Below are 9,993 nucleotides of genomic sequence, written 5' to 3'. Positions count from 1 at the left end.
GCATATACTCATAGCTTGAGGACTCATATATGTATATATTCTCAAGAAGCAGAAGACATCTGTCTCTCACACGGGACGCAGAGGCATGTGGGGGCCAGCCTGGAGCTGCACCATTCCTGCAGGAATACCAGAGTTCCCATTTCTGTGTCTGCCTGGCTGCCCAGTGCCTACCCTGCTGTGCCTGAGCACACCAAGTCTTGGGAGTCTGTGCCCATCCCAGCAGCTCGCTGTGCTGACTGAGCCAACAGGCTGGGAAGGGGAGAGGAAAATGCCTGTTTTTCCCTGTCACCTCCTCCTGTGCAGGGCTGCCTGGTGGCAGATATGTTGCCTGTGGGATTTATTGCAATATTGGCCATGGGTTTTGGTTTGCCAGAAGTGTGTACCAACATACCAGCCACTGCTGCTGCACTGGGATGGGGCTGGTGACACCAACCCTGCAGATCCTCACCACCAGCAGTGCCAGTGCTGCTGTTGCAGCATTCTGGGACACAGCAAGACAGAAGTGTGAGCACTGAATGAGCTGGAAATGCCTTGGTATAAATATCTCCCCTCCAGTGCCTTGGGCTCCTTGTCACAGAGAGATAACCAGCAGTATCTGGCCATGCCCAGGCACAGGGCTGCTCTGAGCTCGGATGCTCCAGCCACAGGGTGGGAACCTGGCAACACCCAGACACTTTAAGGTGGAAGGGCCCCAAGCCACACCACAGCCATCTGCTCCATGACTCTGCTTCCCAGCACTATCAGTTTTGCATGCAAGAAGTTTTGCAGTCCCCGTTCTCGTTATTTTTACCATGTTTTACCTTCTGAGGCAGGCAGACAGCTGTCCATGTCAATGCAGTTGTTTTCACCCAGTGACATGGGGGCTTCTGCAGTCGCTGGACAGTTCCCCACACACCTTGAGGAGGGTGGTGTTCCCAGGCGCCAGACACGGTGACACCCATCTATGGAGGGGAACACAGTGCCCCTCACAGCTAATCTTGGTCTGGGGTTAGTCGGTTGCCCCCAATCCAAACCCACAACCCGCTGTCTGTTGGACACCAGCTCTGCACCCACCCTGGTCCAGTGGCAGGAGGCACTGCTGTGCAGGTGGGCTCAGCTGATGGCACTCCAGCTGCCTGGCAGCCTCTGCAACCCTCCCACAGCCCCATGGCCTTCTCAGCTTCTCCTGGAGGAGAAAGTGATGCCTTTTCCTTCACGAACTCCATTCACAGGTAGCCCTGCCGTGGCCATGCTCATGCTGGCTGGTCTTGAGTGGGGTTTTGCTGCTCCCCCCTTGCAGGGACACTGTGGCTTTCCCAAGGATGCAAGAGGGGACACAGAAACCACCATCATCTTCTCTGGCACATCTTCTGCTGGGCACAGGGACACCTGCAGACAAAGACCCCTTTTTCATGACACTGCAGAGCCCAGTTCCCTCCAGTGCCTCCGACTGCATCACCCTGTAACACCAACCCCATTGCTGTGTGAGGAATGGAAGCCTCATCCATCACTAACAAAGTGTGTGTACTTGCATAGTAAATCCCACACTTGCATTCAGCAGAGAAAAAAGCTGTCAGAAGTGGGGATTTATTAGGGTTTGCCAATATTCTCTTTCCGGTTTTGCTGATTAATTTTATACACAGAAGGGGAACCCTTGCAAAACAAGGATTGCAGTTGTGCTGTGACATTTAAGGGCATAGGGATGGTGAGACACATGGGAAAAGGGATGATGTTGAATAGACATGATGGTGTAGTTGGAGAACCAGCTATTTTGCAGCCGATATTTTGTACACGCGTTGTCACCTCTGGGATGATGATGGCTTGTGTAAAAAGAAGGGAAGAGTGCAGAAAGGGACATGGCACTGTCTGCTTGGCTGACTTTCTAAAAATACCATGTTCAGCTCTGTCATCTGCATGGTCAGCACAGCAGCTTCTCCCATCCCTGCCAAGCTGATGGGATCTTATTTTCAACATGTTTTCCTGTAAGATCACACTCCATCCAACCCCTCCCCAGTAATCCTTGAGCCCACTGCCCATCTTACTCTCAAAGGAGTGAATGTCTGGAAAATATTAAGGTCTTGCAAATTTTCTGAGAGCAGGTAATCAGGCTGAGAAAAAAAAGAGGCAAGAGAATGAATTAAACCCTGGGAAAGAACTTTAATGGGAGTCGGTGGCTTATTAGACACCAGAAAATCCACTCTTTAGTCGAGGTTTCTCTCTCATGTGGATTTGCTGGTGTTTAATAAAGCGTGAACTCCCGTTAAAGCTTTTCCTGTGGTTGGAACATTCACAATGTGTGGCTTCTCTCATGTCTTTTAAGCAGCAGAGTTGTGCTGCAGCCTTGGAGAATGCAGTCAGTCCCCAGGCATAAACCCACAGAAAATTATTTACTAGTTTATTTATTAGTTCTGTGGCACATGGGACTGCTTGTTACATCCAGTGTTTCCCGACAAAAGGACAAATGGGAAAGGCAGGTTTTGTATGGTGGGAGACACCTTACCCCATCCCACCCAACAGTACCTGCTGCAGCACCAGCTCAGGCTCCTTCCCCCACTCTGACCAGCCCCTTATCTGTCTCTAGAGGTTCTCAGCTATCTCCATAAATGCCCCAGTTTTGGTTAAATTCTTAGTGCTTGTGCTACGTGCTAAATTCGTTTATCTTGATTTGGTTTATTTTAATTTGTGTAAAAGTATTTATTCCTGCATAAAAAAATAAAAATAAAAAAATCCGTCACCTGGATGATTTTGAAACCACTGTGTTTCAACGGCATTGACTTGGTGCTCATTCCATCAGCAAGGACAGGCAATGCGAATAAGCATTTCGGTTTCAAAACACTTGAAACTCTACTGTTTGCATCTAATTCTATTTCTCCCTGTCAGGATCAGCTTTTCAGAGGTTTGTGAACACTTAGTAATACAGCGAGATGCCTTGAGGGCATCTCACAAGTGCCTTAACTCCTTTGTCCGTGCCTTTTTTTTCTAGATAAAATGTATGTGCTGGTTTGCCCTTATCTTCCATTTCACTGACACACTCAAGGAATTTTATGTTTTGAGATGGAAGGTTTTCCTTTATAAACATCTGCACCTTTGTCCCTATTTATTTCTGCTTAGCCACGTGTCCCACGTTTATTGTCATTTTTTGTTCCCAGTTATTTATTTGGCATGAAACTAATGCCCATTGGGCCACGATTTCCAGGAATGCTTTAAATTGATTTTAATACAAGATTGTTTTTTATTGGCAGTGTTATATTTTTTTGGAGGCTGTGCTGTCTCCTTCCTCCGTTGCCATGGTGCAGCCCCATCAGCATCCCCTAGCCCCCCCCAAATCCTTCTTCCCCAAGTCAGGTATGCTCCTTTTCCTTGACAGGGATAGAAACATTGCAAATCCAGTTTGGTCCACAATTTGTATAATTTCATTAGGCTGATGATTTTAGCTTTCTTGCTTCTCCAGTGTTTATTGAGCCTGAGGTTAAAATGATTAGTGTTAGAGCAGGGAATGCCTCTCCTGCTCCTGATCTAGAGCCCTCCAAGCAGCAACCTCTGGTGTTTCCAAAACATCACTGGTTACAGCCTCAGGCATACAGCTGCAGCATCTACATCACACCTTGTCTTAGCATTCTGACATCTTAGCCTCACAGAAAGGCCCCTGAAATGAGTTCCAAGGTGACGGAAACAATGGACGAATACATTGGCCTGCTGTCAACCCATACCCTCTGAAATGTTTGGAGCAGGGCTAGCAATGCCATTTCCTCAGGTGACAATCACATTTCATTAGGTGTCTGCTAACAAACAGCAGTGACTGTCCATGTCAAAACTGCTCATATGTAGATACACACATACACATACAGGATTCTGTAAAATAAACAAGGCTTGTCCTGGGACAGTCCAAAAACCAGAACAGAGCCCTCCCCCCATAAACCAAGACTAATGTTCCAAGACTAAACTTTGGATCCTGAATTTTTACGAGATCCCTCACTCAGCTCCTGCTTTTAAAAACCCTTCTCATAAACCTACTTAAAAAGTAACAGACCAAACCAGGACAGGTTGAAGTAATTATATTACACCAATTACATAATATTGTAGTATTTATTTTTCTTTCTCTTTAAAAAACAATACTGAATTGTAATGTCAAGTAGAGAAGTCAGAGAAAGGGGACTTCCATGACCCTTGGCTGAATGATCAGTAAGAACCAGAACATCTTCTTCTCCAAACAGAAACACTTTTACAGGGAAGTACTTTAGAAATAAAGCAGAAATCTTCTCAAATATGTTGTTATTGACAGCCATACACCTGCAGGGAACACAATGAGCCTAGGGGCAGGAACGGCAGCCAGCTGCTGCAGTGGGAGCCACAGGACTCCTGCCTTTCTGCCTCCCAGCACTTTTGTAATTGTGGCATAACTCCAGATTAGCTTTTCCTTCCTCTTCTTTCTTGTCCTCTTTCTTTTCTCCCTTCTCTATGCAAAGTCAGCAATTCAAAAGTTCAAACTTCACCAGCAGTGAGGTTTGAGAGGCAGAAGTTGGAGATGGCCGAGAGCCGGAGGGAGGGCTCCCAGTGCCAAGCCCTGCCCAGGCCACTGCTCCTCGGAGGGGGCTGGATGGAAGGAAGGGGCAGAGGAAGCGTGACCTACCCTTGTGTGACAGGAGAGGAGAAAACCAACATGTGGCTTTTAGCAGTCCTACATTGTTGAGCAAAAATTTCATGTCTGCAGGGCTCTTGGGAAAGGAGCTTAAAGGTCACAGGGATTGTGTCCAATTTTTTCATCTTGTGGGCTCCAAAACCAGCCCTGAAGCAAACCTGATCACAATACAGCACCTATTGAGTTGAGGTCCTGGAGGAAGGGTGTCATGATGTGATCTTCTCATTTTTGCAGCTATGCAAAGTTTGGATGAATTCAACTGTAGAGAGACCCAGTTCTGAAGCTCAACTTCTTATCAACATCTTACACCTCAAAGAGAATAAAGACCTTTAAAGGAGGCTGTCAGAATATGGTGCCCATAAATCCAAGTTGTTCAACAATATGTGGAGCTTTTTTCTCTCGTGTCTCTGTTCAGATAAGAATTAGTTAACTAACACTGAAACTCACTCTGGCTTTTTAGATGATGCTGATGACTTGTTTCTCTCCCAGAAACCTCCACATCCAGTAGCCAATTTCAACCACACCTGACAGTAATAAAGATCCCCAAGCCGCTCCACTTTGGCAAGACTCGTGGAAAACAGGGAGCCAAGCAGAAGGGACTCTTGGTGCCCCAGAAGGGAGAAAGGCTGGGGCAGGGATTCACTCATTGACTGGAGTGCTGGGTCAGATAATCAGCACTGAGCCCCCAGGAACTCTGTCTCTTCCACTGCCACAGCTGCTTGGGAGTTGTGTTTCCTTTCCTTGCAGGCTATTGTGGAATCAAGGTGTTCCTCAGACACCTCAGTGGCCTGAACTGTGAGAGAAGCAGCTTTGCTTACCCCTCACCCTTCCATTCAGATGTCTTACTGGCCACCAGAAAAAATGCTAATGACAACAGTTTAACTCTCCTGAGTTTAAATTGGGATTGAACAAGTCTGATTAAATTTAATTTTATAACTTTAGATCACAATCACATTATTTACAAAAAAAAAAAAGTAAAGATTTTTATCTCAACTCTATCAGCAAAACAACAGCCACCAGTAAGGTAGGTTCTGCAATATTTTGGACTCAGTGCTGTTGAGCAGATGGTATTTATTGACAAACCTGCTGCTGAACTGTTTGCATTCCCAGGGCTGTAGGTGCAGTCAGCCCGAAGCATATTCACTACTCATTACTAAAATACTCATTTCCCTGGAAAACCATCTGTGTCATTCAGTCATGGCAGAAGCCCAGAAACATCCGTTCCCTCCACTAACACTACCCCCCAAGCACTATTTATGTGCATCCATGCCTGGACTATGATTCCCTCATTACCTGCCCTACAGTAAACAGAGGGCAGCAAAATGAATGAGAGGTAAACTGCACATACAATTTCCAGCTTTCATCTTTACAAAAAGGAACTAAAACATAGGTGCAGGAGAGTGGCCAAGAGCAAGACTTGTTCCATTAGACTGAAGGGCAGTCTCTCCTACTAAGTAACAAGGGGCAGGACAAGAGGAAATAGCCCCAAGTTGTGTCAGGCGAGATTTAGACTGGATATCAGGAAAAATTTCTTCACCAAAAGGGTTGTCAAGCATTGGAACATGCTGCCCAGGGCAGTGGTGAAGTCACTATCCCTTAAGGTATTTAAAAGATATGTAGAGTGGCACTTAGGGACATGGTTTAGTGGTGAACTTGGCAGTGCTGGCTTAGTGGTTGGACTTAATGATCTTAAAGGTCTTTCCAACCTAAATGATTCTGTGATTCTACCTGCAGCATATCCATGCTGTGCACAGGATGGCTTGAACCCAGAGCAAGTCAATGCACTGACTGAAGAGGGACATTTGAACTCATATTTGGGCCTGACTAGCACATCAAGTAAAGACAGAGCCATGATAATGGGAAAAACTCAACTCATTTTATGTGAAATTTAGGCTTCCTAATATGGAATAAAATCAGTGAGTCGCTACTGGGGGGGGAGGTAGCACAGAATAGCCACTGTGCTTCAGCTCATACTCTCCTTTATTGCAAAACAGCTTCCCTGTTTAGACAGGCCCCAAGAGATGTAGACATATGTATTGTGTATTTAATCTTTCCATCTCTTCTTTTCTTACTGTTTTGATGTTTCCTCAGGCTTTGAAGATTCAAGATCTTTATTTCCCAGAAACTACAAGCCTTAAAACAAAAATAATGCAGCGGGAAACTGCCTGCTGCCAGCCCGACTAAAGAGTTTGTAACTTTTTCCAGCACAGGAAATGTTCAATATTTTAATAGCAGTGACCATGTTTTAATGCATTTATGCCCTTAGGGCTATAGAAATCCTTCATTCACAACATTACCCACCCCAGTTCATAGGACCACTAATACTTGTTCAGTGTCATTGTGCTTTTCAATGGTATTGAAAGAGACCCTGCTTGCCTTTGTTGTTCTCTTTATACATTTATCGAGGCAGACTGGAATGGAGTTAATTTTCCCCATAACTGCCCTCATAGAAATACACCCTGTAAGCCATGTAAACCCTGAAACACCATCCTAGGCCTTGACAGGCACATTTTGTGGTGACATGGTACCCCAGAAAGAATTGAATCTGACAATGGGACTCATTTCCAAAATAATCTCATGAATGCCTGGGCTAAGAAACACATCATTGAGTGGGTATATCACATCCCCTATCACCCATAATCATACTGAAAGATTGAGAGATATGATGGACTGTTAAAGACTATGTTGACAGTGTGGGACAGTGGAGCATGGAAGTAGTGGGATATAAATTTAGCAGAAGCCACTTGGCTGGTTAACACCAGATTGGCTAAACCTCCTGGTCCTGCCCGAACAAAACCCCTATATACTGTGGAAGGAGAAAAGGTGCCCATAGTACACCTAGGGAATGTTTCCTGCTTTACTACTTTTATACGTGTAAAAAAAAGCAGATGGTTGGGTGTGTGTCTAGCCCACATATTTGTGGATCATCTCACTTTAGGGATAATGTAAGCAATAGAGCTTTAATCAGTACCCTAAAATATGACTCGACTGTCAGAAGCTGCTAGATTCTTGTTTATTACACTCGTATTCAACAGCCTCCTTATTAGTCTTACTTTTTGTGGTTTTACTTCAAAGTTGTAACCTAAAATAACCATTGCTGTGTTCCATCTTTTATTTGTATGAGTGTTCACACTTACATTAATGTACTATAAATGCAGAAGTTAAAAAAATACTCTTCTGTGGAACGGCCTGGGAAGAGTGTTCTGATTGAGTAGTGGTGATGCTGCAATTTTTTCCTCACAATCCATTCCTCACTGGGATGGATTTAGTTTTCCCCATGGCAGCCCCTATAGGGCTGTGCTGAATATCAGTAGCTGCAAAGGTGTTGAGAACCCACCAGTGGTTCGGCTACAGTTTGGTAGCAGGCTGGGGGGCAGTCTCTTCTCCCAAGTAAAAAGTGATAGCACAAGAAGAAACGGCCTCAAGTTGTGCCAGGGGAGGTTTAGATTGCATATCAAGAAAAAAATTCTTCACCAAAAGGGTTGTCAAGACCACGACCAGGCTCTGCAGGGCAGTGGTGGAGTCGCCATCCCTGGAGGGATTTAAAAGACATGTAGATGTGGCGCTTGCAGACATAGCTGGGCTTGGCAGTGTCAGGTTGATGGTTGGACTCTATGAGCTTAGGGGTCTTTTCCAACCTAAATGATTCTCTAGTCCCATGAAACAGGGTCAGCAGAGGAGGTTGGGCTCTTTTTTTCCAAATGTTGCTTCTGCAATCAAAGTCTGCAAGAGAAAAGTTTTTTGAGGAGCTTTTATTCTTTCTCCTCAACCTGCGAGGGAATTTCCCTACATGAGGTCCTTTCACACCTCTGCCTCCCTGCAGACCGATGCTGCTGCGCTGGGCACAACAGGAACACTCATCCCACCAAAATCTAGTAGAACCTGGTCTACCGGAGGGTGTGCCTGTCCATGGCAGGGGGGTGGAACCAGGTGGTCTTCAAGGTCCCTTCCAACACAGGCCATTGTATAAGTCTGTGTTGAAAATCTGATCTCAAGCCCCATTCGATCATTCTCTCTGTCACCCCTTGACAACCCAACCCCAGGCTCTGCCGCTGGTGCTTCTCTCACTGCTGGACATGCTGTGACAACCGGGCAGGTTTTATTTTTAATGTCACACCCACACATAGAACAAAGACCTGTCAGGGAACTTCGACAGGAGGTTGTTGCCAGGTGAGGGTTGGCAACCAACGACAGGCCAAGAGGACATAGTCTCAAGCTGTGCCAGTGGAGGTTTAGGCTGGGCATTAGGAGGAATTCCTTCACAGGAAGGGTGATTGGACATTGGAAAGGGCTGCCCAGGGAGGTAGTGGAGTCACCGTCCCTGGAGGCATGTAAGGAAAGACTGGACGAGGCGCTCAGTGTCATGATTCGGTTGACACGGTGGTGTTCGGTCATAGGTCGGAGGCCCTTTCCAACCTAATTGATTCCGTGATTCTGGGGGCGGCGGGTCACGGAGCACCCGAGCTATACCTGGGGCTGGGGGGGGCTGGTCCCCGCCGCCTGCGGGACACCTGAGGCCCGGCGGGAGGGGCGGCCCCGCTCCGGTCGGGCTCCGGCCCCACTCCCCCAGGATCCTGCCCCTCTCCTGCCCCCTCCGGCCCCTCTCCAGCCCCATTCCCGCCGGGCTCCGGCCCCGCTCAGGGGCGGTGGGGCGGGAGCGGGGCGGGCGCGCGGTCACCTGACGCCGCGGCCGTCGCCATTTTGTCTGTGAGCGCAAATGTGAAAGGGAAAGCCGGGGCGCACCCGCGGGAGGAGCAGCGGCAGCGCCGAGCGGCGCCGGGAGCCGGGGGAGCACCGCCGCCGAGAGCCGGGGGAGCACCGCCGCCGAGAGCCGGGGGATCGCCACCGCTGGGAGCCGAGGGAGCACCGCCGCCGCCGCAGCGCGGAGCAGCGGGAAGAGCCCCCGTGGCGGCGGCGGCCGAGAGGAGCCGCTGAGGCGGAGCCCGGCGAGCGCTCCCGCCGGAGGGAGCCGCCGGCGCCCTTCCCCCGGGAGGCTGCGCTCGCCCCCGGCCTTGCGGGGGGACCGCGGGGGAGCCGCCGGCAGGGCCGCGGCGATGATGTCGGGGCAGTCGATCACCGACCGCATCACGGCGGCGCAGCACAGCGTGACCGGCTCGGCCGTGGCCAAGGCTGTGTGCAAGGCGACGACCCACGAGGTGATGGGCCCCAAGAAGAAGCACCTGGACTGTGAGTAGGACCCGGCGGCGGGGCCGGGGTTGGAGCTCCGGGGCGGCTTTGCTGCCCTGGGGCTGCGGGCGGACGGGAGGCGAGAGCCGGCCGCTCGCACTTGGGGGGGGTGTCGTGTAAATCTGGGTGGACCCGAGTGCTGTGAGCTCCCGAACTTATTTTCCACGTGGAGGGAGTGAGGTTTGTAA

General features: G+C 48.7%; 1 protein-coding gene across 6 annotated transcripts in view; it reads left to right on the top strand.

Annotated features, from left to right (window-relative positions):
* The first annotated feature begins 9,348 nt into the window (after window positions 1–9,348).
* LOC113969414 (prefoldin subunit 3) overlaps window positions 9,349–9,993 on the top strand; it is a 40,602-nt gene continuing 39,957 nt past the window's right edge. For 4 of the 6 annotated variants that reach the window (XM_027687091.1, XM_027687087.1, XM_027687085.1 and 1 more), the window contains exon 1: window positions 9,619–9,805. In XM_027687091.1, the coding sequence (XP_027542892.1) occupies window positions 9,673–9,805 (133 nt within the window). In that variant the 5' untranslated portion in view covers window positions 9,619–9,672. Of the gene's footprint in view, window positions 9,806–9,993 lie in introns of all 6 variants that reach the window. The other 2 variants (XM_027687088.1, XM_027687090.1) reach the window with 2 other exon arrangements.

The sequence above is a fragment of the Neopelma chrysocephalum genome, unplaced genomic scaffold, assembly GCF_003984885.1.
Source record: "Neopelma chrysocephalum unplaced genomic scaffold, ASM398488v2 Primary Assembly neopelma1_73, whole genome shotgun sequence".
Classification (NCBI taxonomy): Eukaryota; Metazoa; Chordata; class Aves; order Passeriformes; family Pipridae; genus Neopelma; species Neopelma chrysocephalum.
The sequence above is the reverse complement of the archived record's forward strand: the minus strand, read 5'-3'. Positions and strand labels throughout refer to the sequence as shown.